This window comes from Bombina bombina, chromosome 1 (genome assembly GCF_027579735.1).
Source record: "Bombina bombina isolate aBomBom1 chromosome 1, aBomBom1.pri, whole genome shotgun sequence".
Taxonomy (NCBI): Eukaryota; Metazoa; Chordata; class Amphibia; order Anura; family Bombinatoridae; genus Bombina; species Bombina bombina.
The window spans coordinates 1,378,572,011-1,378,585,627 of NC_069499.1; the positions used below are offsets into that span (position 1 = coordinate 1,378,572,011).

General features: G+C 40.1%; 1 protein-coding gene across 1 annotated transcript in view; it reads left to right on the forward strand.

Moving 5' to 3' along the window:
- CHRNB2 (cholinergic receptor nicotinic beta 2 subunit) overlaps nt 1–13,617 on the forward strand; it is a 199,878-nt gene that overhangs the window by 168,177 nt on the left and 18,084 nt on the right. Inside the window, exons 4-5 of the mRNA XM_053704462.1 lie at nt 9,211–9,320; nt 10,130–11,102. Coding sequence (XP_053560437.1) covers nt 9,211–9,320; nt 10,130–11,102 — 1,083 coding nt within the window. The remainder of the gene's footprint in view (nt 1–9,210; nt 9,321–10,129; nt 11,103–13,617) is intronic.

The following is a 13,617-nucleotide window of genomic DNA, read 5'->3' on the forward strand; positions in this document are numbered from 1 at the left end:
CATAAAAATCAGATTTCCCAGCTAAATATAGCAAAAAAAAACATTAAAAATAAACGCAAGGCCAATATATAGTCTGATTCAGTAGTACAGATCTGAGGCTAAAAAAACAAAACTCATAGAGGGAAGAAGTCCTCTGCTGGGATAAGGTGCTTTATATACATCTGAGATTAAAAATATATAATTTTATTATACCTGACTACTCATAATTGAGTTTTGGCCACAATAGATTTTGCACATTCTAATTTTAACAATGATAAGCCTCATATGATGCATGTCTCACTGTTTAGTCCACCATGCTCCCATCATAAGAACTTCAGCGTTCTAAAGATTTAGCATCAACCAGTTGACCTTTGTCTGCTCTTGGAGATTTGCAGCCAGCTGTTGAGAGCTGATGCCATATACCTTGTGTTTGAAGAATAGGGATTTCTTTCTAATGACATGGTGAGTCCACGGATCATCTTAATTACTGTTGGGAATATCCCTCCTGGCCAGCAGGAGGAGGCAAAGAGCACCACAGCAAAGCTGTTAAATATCACTCCCCTACCCACAACCCCCAGTCATTCCCTTGCCTATGCAAGGAGGTGGTAAAGTAAAGTGTCTGAAGATTCTTCAATCAAGAGTTTGTTATTTTCAAAGCAGAACTGGCGGTTTTGTTTTTTTTCTGGGGTCTAGCTGTGTTCCACATCAGTCTCTTCAGTAGAGCTGTGGTGGCTTTTGAGCATTTGGAAACTGTTGGGGTTTTTCTCTCTCACTGTGCCTTCCATATCTGGTGCTGCCCTATCCTGTATGCCTGATTAGTATAAGTCAGACTTTTTTTGTTCTACGGGTCCAGGGGGGAGGAAGCCTTTCCATATCTGTGTGCTGTATTCTTTTTTGTTTAACTTTTTTTTTTTTTTCAAAAGGTAAACAGGTTTTTTTGAAGTAAAAAAGTTGTCCTTTTAAAATTTAAAGGGCCAGTAACGTTTTCTATTTTTTATTTTTGGGAAGCCAATTTGATTTATTTTTGTGAAAGAGGCTTTGCAAGAGGTTACATGTAGCTTATGCTTTGACTCTAATGTGGAACCTCCAATCCCTTTTTGTTCATCATGTATTGATAGGACATTACATTATAGGGATAGACTTTTTGAATCTGAGACATCATTAGCTAAGGCGGATGCTGTTCAGGGGTCTCCTGTCCAGGATATGCCGCAACTTTCTCCTCCTATCCTGTAGTGTCTACTCATGCAGTGCCCAGTGTTTCATCTGCTACTCCAGTTGGGTTTTCCTTGAAGGACATTGCTACCCAGATATCCTCTGCGGTAACTGATGCTCTGGTGGCTTTTCCTATGTTACAGGGGAAGCGTAAAAGGAGATATAAGGATTCACTGAGTAAGGTGTCTGAATCAGGTGTGGCTATGTTGAATAGTTCTTCTCATAGATCTGAGGGGCAGGACTCTTTGGTAGCGTCTGAGGGGGAAATCTCTGACTCAGATAGTATGGTTCATTCCGCTGATGCTGAAGTGGTAAAAAGGAAGTTTTAGCTACTTTGGATGACTCTGATGCCACGGTTGTAGTCACTCCTAAGAAATCTAGTAAGCTGAATAAGTATTTTGATGTTCCTTCAGCAGTGAAGGTTTTTCCTGTTCCAGATCGTGCTTCTGAGATTATTGCACAAGAATGAGAGAAGCCTGGGATTCCTTTTTCCCCTTCTATTTTTAAGAATTTTTTTTCCAATTGCTGATTCTATTAAGGAGTCTTGGCAGACAGTTCCTAAGATGGAAGGAGCTATTTCCACTTTAGCTAAGAGGACTACTATTCCCATAGAGGATAGCTGTTCTTTTAGGGATCCTATGGATAAGAAGTTGGAGGCATTGCTTAAAAAGATGTATGTTCACCAGAGGTTGCAATGGCAGCCTGTGGTGTGTATTGCTACTGTCACTATTGCGGCAGCATATTGGTTTGATGCATTGTCTGATTCTATTCAGGCAGATGTGCCTCTTGAGGAAATTTTGGATAGGATTAGGGCTCTTAAATTGGCTAATTCCTTTATCACAGATGCCTCTTTGCAGTTCATCAAGCTAGGAGCAAAGATTTCTGGCTTTGCTGTTTTGGCTCGCAGGGCTTTGTGGTTGAAGTCTTGGTCTACGGATGTGTCTTCTAAGTTTAACCTTTTGTCTATTCCTTACAAGGGTAAGACCTTGTTTGGGCCGGGACTAGCTGAGATTATTTCAGATATTACGGGAGGAAAGGGCATTCCCTTCCCCAGGATAAGAGAAATAAGTTGAAGGGTCGTCAGAGTAATTTTCGTTCCTTACATAAATTTGAAGGCAAGCCTTCCCCTTCTTCTTCCAAGCAGTAACAGCCCAAGTCCTCCTGGAAGTCCAATCATTCTTGGAGCAAGGGGAAGCAATCTAACAAGCCTGTCTCTGACTCAAATTCAGCATGAAGAGTCTGCCCCTGGTCCGGGAGCAGACTTTGTGGGGGTCAGACTTTCCCTTTCAGGCTTGGGTTCAGGATGATCCCTGGGCGGTGGACGTGGTATCCCACGGATATAAGTTGGAGTTCAAAAGTTTTCCTCCCAGGGGCAGGTTTCACGTTTCAAGATTATCTGTAGACCAGATAAAAAGAGAGGCGTTTTTAACGTTGTGTCCAGGATCTTTTATTTTTTATATTTGTATTTTATAACATTAGCATAGGTTTGGATCTCATTTTAGAACATATATTTATCATATTGCAATCAGTATAATCCTGAGCAGCATTTGTAGTAATATTGGTGCCAAGTTCATGTTGAATTTTCTGAGGTGAACATTATATATATATATATATATATATATATATATATATATATATATATGCTTTTTGCCGTTTTATTATATTATTCTATACCCAGTCCAGCAGTCAATGCACCATCCTTTATGTATCTTTGAAGTTTTTGTTATTTGCAAATTAATTTTGGGATAATTTGTATTTATCTAGGAGGCAGAGTCTGGGTTACATAATTGGATTGTAATACCCCAACCTAACCTGTTACTGGCCTCAGCTAGCTTCAGCCCAGTTTATCAGACTTCAGTCGGACAATATAACGTCAGTGGCTTACATCAAACATCAAGGAGGAACTTGGACTTCCTTGACCATGACAGAGGTAGCCAGGATTAGTCAGTGGGCGAATCCACACTGTCTGCTATCCACATTCCCGGGGGGGGGGGCAATTGGGAGGCGGATTTTCTGAGCAGACAGACTTTTCATCCGGGGGAGTGGGAACTTCATCCGGAGGTGTTTTCCAGCTTGATTCTCAGGTGGGGACAGCCGGAGTTGGATCTCATGGCATCTCATCAAAATGCCAAGCTCCCGAGGTACAGGTCGAGGGATCCTCAGGCAGTATTTATAGATGCTCTGGCAGTTCCTCTGGAGTTCAATCTGGCATATGTGTTTCCTCCATTTGCTCTACTTCCTCGGGTAATTGTTCGGATCAGACAGGCGAGGGCATCGGTGATCATCATCGCACCGGCGTGGCCTCGCAGGATCTGGTATGCAGATCTGGTGGAGGTGTCATCTCTTCCATTGAGGAAGGACCTTCTACTTCAGGGGCCCTTCCTTCATCCAAATCTTGTTTATCTGAAGCTGACTGTTTGGAGATTGAACGATTGATATTATCTAAGCGTGGGTTTTCCAAGTCGGTCATTGAGACTATGATTCAGGCTCGTAAGCCTGTGACTAGAAAGATTTATTGTAAGATATGGCTTAAATATCTTTACTTGTGTGAATCTAAAGGTTATTCTTTAGGATTCCTAGGATTTTGTCTTTTCTCCATGAGGGTCTGGAGACGGGTTTATCTACAATTACCTTGAAAGGTCAAATTTCTGCTTTATCTATTTTGTTACACAAGTGTCTAACGGATGTGCCAGATGTTCAGTCTTTTTGTCAGACCTTGGTTAGAATCCGGCCTATGTTTAAGTTTGCTTCTCCTCCTTGGAGTCTTAATTTGGTTCTTAGAGTTCTTCAGCAGGCTCCGTTTGAGCCTATGCATTCTTTTTTATATTAAAATGTTATCTTAGAAGGTTTTGTTTTTAGTTGCTATCTCTTCGGCTCAAAGAGTTTCGGAGCTTTCAGCACTGCAGTGTGTTTCTCCGTACCTTATTTTTCTTTCTGATAAGGTGGTCCTGCGTACTGCCTTAGGTTTCCTTCCCAAGGTTGTTTCAGATAAGAATATTAATCAAGAGATTGTTGTTCCTTCTTTGTGTCCTAATCCTTCTTCTCATAAGGAGCGTTTGTTGCATAACCTGGATGTGGTTCGTGCGTTGAAATATTATATACAGGTGACTAAGGAGTTTCACCAGTCTTCTTCTTTGTTTGTTGTTTTCTCTGGGAAGCGCAAGGGTCAGAAAGCTACGGCTGCTTCTCTTTCTTTTTGGCTGCGGAGTGTTATTCGCTTGACATATGAGAATGCTGGACAACAGCCTCCTGAGAAAATCACGGCTCATTCCACAAGGGCTGTTTCTTCTTTGGCCTTCAAAAATGAAGCTTCTGTGGAACAGATTTGCAAAGCTGCCACTTGGTCATCTCTACACACTTTTTCAAAATTTTACAAGTTTGATTCTTTTGCTTCGGCTGAGGCTTCTTTTGGGAGAAAGGTTCTTCCATTTAGGTTACATGTCTTGTCCCTCCCTTATCATCAGTGTCCTCTGGCTTGGGTATTGGTTCCCAACAGTAATTAAGATGATCTGTGAACTCACCGTGTCATTAGAAAGAAAAGGAAATTTATGCTTACCTGATAAATTTATTTATTTCTTGGCACGGTGAGTCCACAGCCCGCCCTGTATTTTTCAGACAGTTTATTTTTCTATAAACTTCAGGCACCTCTGCACCTTATGTTGCTTCCTTTCTCCTTTCCCTTTGGTCGAATGACTGGGGGTTGTGGGTAGGGGAGTGATATTTAACAGCTTTGCTGTAGTGCTCTTTGCCTCCTCCTGCTGGCCAGGAGTGATATTCCCAACAGTAATTAAGATGATCCGTGGACTCACCGTGTTAAGAAATAAATACATTTATCAGGTAAGTATAAATTTCCTTATTTAAGACCATGTCTATCATTATTTACAACACAGTGATAACTAAAGACATATTTGAACCTTGTGACACTCTACATGACAGAGTTATGGGTTTAGGGTGAATATTCATGGCAATAGCCTCTGTACCTGTTTGTTGGAAATGGTGACACTCCATTCACAGTGATTATTCAGCGGCCCTGTAAAGTTTCCATATTCTTTAGTGTCAAGAGTATTTTTTTCTCTTGTTATGAATAAATAAAACCAGAGTTTGTCTTTGCCTTTACTGAATCCTGACTGCAGCTGATCATGGAACCTTGAGGGTGAACTTCCAGTTGAATAGTGACTATTCTGCCAGTTACCCTTCCTAGAAAGTGATCATTTGAAACAGGCCTGTAGTTTGTCAGACAGTCTGGGCTCAATAATGTTAAGAGACCACCTTTACTAGCTCATATGGAGGCTACCATGTTATTAAAAATTCATTACACTGTGATTGTTTTTTTTTTAATGGTGAGCTGTTGACAAGAAGTATTGCATAACCTTTACAAAGCGTGGAAGATCTGATTAGGACTGTGTTCTGTTGTCTTTATCTCTCTAAGCAATAGTTACTGATTTCTTGCATATATGATTTATTGTAGTTTGCAATACGATCTTTAAGTTTTGTTTATTCAATATTTATTTTAATTCTCTATTATTGTTTTCACTAAAGCTGCGTCTTATTTTCAAACCAAAAGGAATAATTGCTTACAATGAATGGTGGCCAAAGAACAACAAGATACATCGACCCAAACTTTACTACAAGTATTATTCTAATCAGACATTCCTTTCAACTACTAAGATTACTTAAAGGGACATGAAACCCAATTTTTTTTCTTTCATGATTTAGAAAGAGCATGCACTTTTAAACAACTTTCTAATTTACTTCTGTTTTCTATTTTGCGTCATTCTCTTGATATCCTTTGCTGAAAAGCATATCTAGATAGGCTCAGCAGCTGCTGATTGGTGGCTGCACATAGATGCCTCGTGTGATTGGCTCACCCATGTGCATTGCTATTTCTACAGCAAAGGGTATCTAAAGAATGAAGCAAATTGGAATTTTGTTTAAAATTATATTCTCTATCTGAATCATGAAAGAAAACTTTTGGATTTAGTGTCCCTTTAACTGTGTCCTCTTGTGGTCTGTCAATAGTGTGTATCCACTTTTACAGCTCAATAATAAAGTAATAGCACCTCTCAAATCTCCTGCTCTCTTACTCTTTGAGGCCTATTTAACAAAGGTCTTGCGGACCTGATCCAACAGTGCGGATTAGGTCTGCAAGACCTCGCTGAATGCCAAGAGCAATACGCTCTCCGTATTCAGCATTGCACCAGCAGCTCACAAGCTGCTGGTGCAACGCCGCCCCCTGCAGACTTATCAATCAACCCGATCATACTCGATCGGGTTGAATTGTGGCAATTCCTGTCAGCCTGCTCATAGCAGGCGGACAGGGTTATGGAGCAGCGGTCTTTAGACTGAAGACTCGCCAGAAACACGGGCCCACAAGCTCCGTATAGAGCTTGATAAATGGGCCTCTTTGTATCTACAGATCAATACATGCCCATACCAGCTACGGCGCTCTGCTAACTCTTCCTTGCATGGTAGGGAAATAAGGGGAGAACTCTTTACATTTGACCTGTTTCTCAGTTCACAAGGGGCTTCTTCCAGCATCCAGTGTTACTCAGCAGTTTAATAACGATCCATTTGTTATGCTGTATAAATACAGAATAAGCAGAATTTCCATCATTTAAAAAATAATCACTATGGAATTAACACAAATACAGATCTTTGTGTGTTGCACTTTCACAAGAATAAATCTGGCCTTGAAAGAGCTGAATACTACCCGCCACCATATAGCATTCCTTTATAGAACCAATCGCCAAATGCACATGCCTACTGTTTAGTCCCATTTTAGTTGATTGCCGACCACGGCTCTAAGACATATAATGTAATTTAAGGTTATAAATATCTGCATCTCATAATAACCATAACATTCAACAGTATTGGTTGTCATAAAAAAAAAAAATTACTTTCATTATCTAATTTACTCCTATTATCAATTTTTATTTGTTCCCTTGGTATCTTTATTTGAAAAAGCAGGAATGTAAGCTTAGGAGCTGGCTCATTTTTTGTTCAGCTACATTTAGCTACCAATCAGCAAGCTCTACCCAGGTAACCAAAAATGTCTTGATGCATAAAAATTCCAGACCTGCATCACTTCCGGTGATGTGACATCAGCTGTTAGAGGCGTGAGGCACTCACTACGCATGCGCAAGAGGCCCAACCTCGCAAAATCAGTTGTTTAAGTCGAAGAAAAGGGTTGAGCAATTCTATGGTCATTTGAGTTCATTGCGCATGTGCACACAACACTCACCACGCATGCGCACACGGCCCGACTACTCACAATCAGCTGAATAAGCTGCATCAGACGAGTTGCCTTCAATGCGCATGCGCACGATGCCGTGAAATGAAAAAAACAAACAAACATACAATTTGAAAAAATATAATAAAATATGTGAAGCCCAAATTTTCTAATGTTAGAGTATAGGACACATTCCATTAAACAACTTCATGTAACAGTCTCATGTGGCCCCACAAAATGTAACGGTTGTCTAGACTCAGGGGTTACACAGGCTGGATCGTACAATACACAACTGTTACATTTCGTGGGGCCACATGACACTGTTACATGACGTTGTTTAATGGAATGCGTCCTATACTGTAACATTTTAAAATTTGGGCTTCACGTAGTTTTACAAGTTGTATGTTTGTTTGTTTTTCCCATTTTACGGTAGCGCGTGCATGCGCACTGAAGGCAACTCGCCTGTAGAAATCATGGACCCTCTGATGCAGCTTATTTTGCTGATGGTGAGGATTTGGGCCGTGTGCACATGCACGGTATTCTGCGCGCATGCGCAATGAAGTCTACTGCCCATTGAATTCCTCGACCCTTTGCTTAGACTTAAACAGCTGATTTTGCAAGGTTTGGGCCTCTTGCGCATGCGTAGTGAGTGCCTCACGCCTCCAACAGCTGATGCTTTTTCAAATAAAGATAGCAAGAGAACGAATACAAATTGATAATAAGAGTAAATGAGAAAGTTGCTTAAAATTGCATGCTCTCTCTGAATCATAGACGAAAAACAAATGGGTTTCATATCCCTTTAAGTATTCCAGAGTAACTGTATGTAAAGTAAGAGAGGCGGGCACTAGACTCATTATTATATTAAAAGATTGGTAGACCCACTGGTTTCAACATATCTGCTCTATGCACACAGTAGCCCTCTTCGTGTCTGAGGCTTAATAGTCCCTCTCACGTCTCTTTTTTATGCTGTACTCATTGGTTTTTACTTTAAGACTGGAGTGAATCATCGCCTTAAAATGAGCAAAGATACTGTACCCAAGATTTTTCTTCCCTTCATTTTACTGAATTGTTGCAGAATTTGCATTCTGTGCATATTGCTTTATTTTTTAACTCCTTTCCATGACATATACAGCAAAATCCATTTTACAGTGGTAAAAAAAATCAATTTTAAAGATTTTTCCAATTTTATAGGAGACAACTTCATCCTTTTAGAGCCGTATATTCTAACAAGATGCTATTTTCATACTTGAATTACAAGAAAAAAAATATTTCCTGACCTAGCGAGTTATTTTTTGTGATTTTTATTTACTTGGCGCAAATCCTTATTCATGTTTTCCAAAATAAATGAATGTTGAATTAAACAATCTCTTTATTTTTATATATAGCAGGGTTATAGCCTTGAGAAGTAGGCAGCATGCTTTTCAAGGTCTGATAGTCGCCGGAATTCAACCCGATCGAGTACGATCGGGTTGATTGACACCTCCCTGCTGGCAGCCGATTGGCTGGGAGTCAGCAGGGGGCGGCGTTGCACCAGCAGCTCTTGTGAGCTGCTGGTGCAATGTTAAATGCGGAGAGCGTATTGCTCTCCGCATTCAGCGAGGTCTTGCGGACCTGATCCGCACTGTCGGATCAGGTCTGCAAGACCTTTGATAAATAGGCCTCTCAGTGTGCACTTACTATATAGGGGTCTCAATATTTATTACATTCTGTCTGTTTTTGTTACCTTCCAAAACTGTTGTCTTATATATATATCCAAAGTTACCCGCTCAAACCCTTTTCTTTCATTTTAGGAATGGGAAGATTACCGGTTGACATGGAACCCAGCTGAGTTTGACAACATGAAGAAAGTGAGACTTCCTTCCAAGCACATATGGCTTCCGGACGTTGTACTTTACAACAAGTAAGTAGTTGAATTTCACACGTTCTTGCATATACGAGGGAGGTAGGGCCCTATAGAAGGGGGATGAAACAATGGCACACATGATAAAGTTGGCATTCAAAATAAATGTGTTGGCTTTTAGCTACTCATACTATTTGGGTTCATTGCCTGTGATTGTTGTACTTAATAATCTATTTTTTCATATGAATTGATACTTTACAACATTGCCAATTTGGGCCAGTTCTCTCAACAAGGTTCGCCTTAGAGCTTTTCTTATCTGGGTAAAGCTGACAATACCCAAGAGGCTCTGGGTAAAGCCTGAAGTAATGTAATTCCCCCATCTACACTATTTTTTTTGCCTCTGCCTGAGGAGTTGAAGGAAGGTTCCCTGCCAATCCTCTGGCATCAATTCCAAGTGAACCCGGTGGAATGGGGTTTACAAGGGGGCCTTTGCCCCTCTTGAACCCCCAGGCGGAGGAAAAAAGATAGTGAAGCTGTGTTAATTACAGTGCATCGTATATATGTTTGATACGGTAACTCGATGCACTCTGAGAAGATTTATCATGTTACATCGAGCTTTACCCAGAGCCGCTTGGGTAAGGTCAGCTTTACCCCGGTAATGCTAGGATAACTCAATTTTTAACTTTACCTGCAACATATATATATATATATATATATATATATATATATATACTGTGTATATATATATATATATATATATATATATACAGGTATATATATATACAGTAATATATTATAAAGAAAAAGTACCATATTCATTTTTAAAATATATGCATCATGAACTAACACACATATTTGCATCTTCTTAGTGCTGATGGAATGTACGAAGTGTCCTTCTATTCCAATGCTGTGGTATCTTATGATGGTAGCATCTTCTGGCTGCCACCTGCAATCTACAAAAGTGCCTGCAAGATTGAGGTCAAGCACTTCCCCTTTGATCAGCAGAACTGCACTATGAAATTCCGCTCATGGACTTATGATCGCACTGAGATTGATCTGGTGTTGAAGAGTGATGTAGCTAGCTTGGATGACTTTACACCCAGTGGAGAGTGGGACATCATTGCTTTGCCAGGGAGAAGGAATGAGAACCCAGAGGATACCACCTATGTGGACATCACCTATGACTTCATCATTAGACGCAAACCTCTCTTCTACACAATAAATCTAATCATTCCTTGCATTTTAATTACATCATTGGCAATCCTTGTATTCTATTTGCCCTCTGATTGTGGGGAGAAGATGACACTTTGTATCTCTGTGCTTCTGGCTTTAACTGTCTTTCTGCTTTTGATCTCCAAGATCGTACCCCCTACCTCCCTTGATGTGCCATTGGTGGGCAAATATCTAATGTTCACTATGGTTCTAGTGACTTTTTCCATTGTGACCAGTGTCTGTGTATTAAATGTGCACCACAGATCCCCCACCACACACACAATGCCTCCTTGGGTTAAAGTGGTGTTCCTGGAGAAGCTGCCTACCTTTCTTTTCATGAAGCAGCCAAGACAGAACTGTGCGCGTCAGCGGCTGCGGCAGCAACGGCAAAGCCAGGAGAGGGCAACTGGCAGTTTCTTTCTTCGGGACAGTGCCAGGTCCTGCACTTGCTATGTGAACCAGGCCTCCGTGAAAAAGTATGGAGGGCAGCTCCCTGAACTACCAGAGGGTGTGAATGGCTTCAGGGACAGACAAGGAAAAGTTCGACAGTGTCTGTGTGGTTTAGAGGAGGCAGTAGATGGAGTGCGTTTCATTGCTGACCATATGAAAAGTGAAGACGATGACCAGAGTGTAAGTCAAAGATTATAGTCATTACAAATATACCTTCTTATCACAAATATATTTTGTTGCAATTAACTAATTCAATACAGTTCAGTTGTATTACAGACTTTTCTAAACATTACTTTAAAGTGAATGTAAATTTTGATGGTAAAGTGCCCGGTTTTTAAAAATGTGATTAAAAACAGGAGCACTTTAATTCATAAAAATTTAAATTTCACTCCTGTTGTGAAAAAAAACTTACCTTTTAAACTTGACAGCAGCTCCAGCTTCCCCCGGTCGTCGCAAGCCATTTCTGATGTCAGAAATGATGAATAGGTCATCCTCCAATCACGGCTCCCCCCCTGCCCCCGGGAAATCAGTGTCTGATTCAATGCCGTGATTGGCGGAAGCCGGATTCCTCATTTTAGACCCAGGAAGAGGCTTTGCGACGGGTGGAGGAAGCTGTAGCTGCTGTCAAGATTAAAAGGTAAGTTTTTTTTTCACAACAGGAGTGAAATGTAAATTTTGATGAATTAAAGTGCCCCTTGTTTTTAATAAAATTTAAAAAAAACGGCACTTTAGCATCGAAATTTACATTCACTTTAAAGTTGCCCCAAATGTTATGTTTCTTTAATGAGATTTCCCTCGCAGTCTGATGTATCTGTTTTGCTTTCTGCTTTGTGTGCATAAGCCACATATAACAAAATCAGCAGACAGGACAATTGGTGCTATGAAACTGCTATTTAGTGCTGATGGAAAAAATAAAAAATATGTGAGTTGAGAACTCAGTTTTTAGCTCCTACAAAACCCAGAATATATGTTATTGTCATGTCAGCATGGTAAAAAATGAAGGAAACAGTAACTTGTCAGATATCTGTGTAACCTCATAACGGTTTAACAGAGAAGTATTTGAATGTAACAGTCAACTCTTTCTTTTAGTGGTGGTTCTGTGAAGGTGCTGAGTGGCAGTTCTAGTGGTGTGCTGGGAGTTTTATGAACCCCATTCATTACTGTAGGATCCCAAAACTGTATTGCAACAAACATAGGACTAGATTACGTACAAAGAGCCGAAGTTAGAATATCGTGACCTCGTTAACATATTCCCCCATAGACTTCAAAGAAGCAAGAAAAGCATAAAAAACCTAATACCCATACTCAGTGTTAATCCAAATCGCCATAAGCCATCAACTCTAATAACCCCTAAACTACCCCATAGCCCACCACAAAGTACTGCCCTAAAGTGATTTAATTATTTTTCACACAAAAAAAAATGCTAACCCATCCTACAATACAAGTACCCCCCCCCCCCCCCCCAAAAAAAAAAAGCTTTCTAAAAAAAATAACACTCTAAAAATCGCCCTGGTTGGGCATTGCCCTTAGAAGGGCATTTAGCTCTTTTGCTTAATGTGCCTTTAAGCTGTAGGGTGGTGATATAAGCATTTTCTATCAGTGTATCAAGTGCTGGTATCGGCTTTAATTGGAAACTTCACAGGCAAATCTGAAAAACAAGCAATTGTATAGTCCTGCAATGTTATAGGTGAATTACTTTCTGGTTGAGGTTGTGCTAGTTTTATAAATAATTGCTATGTAACAACAATTCACTATTGGATGGATGTTGAAAGTTTGTCTTTTAAAAAAAAGGGGAAAAAAACAAAAGTTCAGCACATTAAAATAATTCAGAAGGCATTAATTAAAAGTATTTGATTTTGTTTATTGAAACTAATAAAGTAGTTAATGAGGCATCACAAAAACATGAAACACTAAAGGGACATTCTGTAATGCCAAAAGTACGTACTCTTATAATTGGGACTTGAGATTTTTATATGTTTCACCCTTGCAAAAGCTAGAAATGTTTAAACAGCAGTATGATTGTATATGCATATAATTGTATAGTCCCCACTTCAGCTGGATTTGCACATGTACACAGGGGAGAAGTGCGGCTGTCAGCAGACACCCTTTCTCTGAGGGAGGTCTCCCTAAGGGTGATGCGGGAAGACAGACATGGACCCGTTGCTCAGTGTGCCTAGAGGGATATGGCTGCTCCTCACTGACGAGGCCCACAATAGGCCGTCTGGGGTTTGCCGTTTCTCTCGTTCAGAGAGGAATTGCCTTATATTTCGGGACCGGACTGCACTGTTTAGTCAGGATCAGACTGATATACTACAGGAAAATTCTTCTCTGTGAAAGGCTCATGTTAAACAAAAAGCAGCTGCTCGTAGGATGGTAACTAGCCATAGAACAAGCTATAATGCTATTGTGTGTTCCCAGGTTGAGCGCTTCTCTGTTTTTATTTATTTTACACATCCTTTCTTTGTTGAATAAGTAGGCACAAACCACTTTCCCTTTCCTCCGTTTCAGTGTCCATTTTCTAAACTACCATCAGCAGGTAATTCTCTCTGTTTCATATGCCCTCTCGAATAAAAGCACAATTGTTAATGGGATATTAACTAGAAATTGTATTTTACATTTGAAAGAGCACTAAAGGTAAAAAATTATTTTAAATTTTTCATAACAAAAGATTACATTAATGCAGTTTATTTTAAAA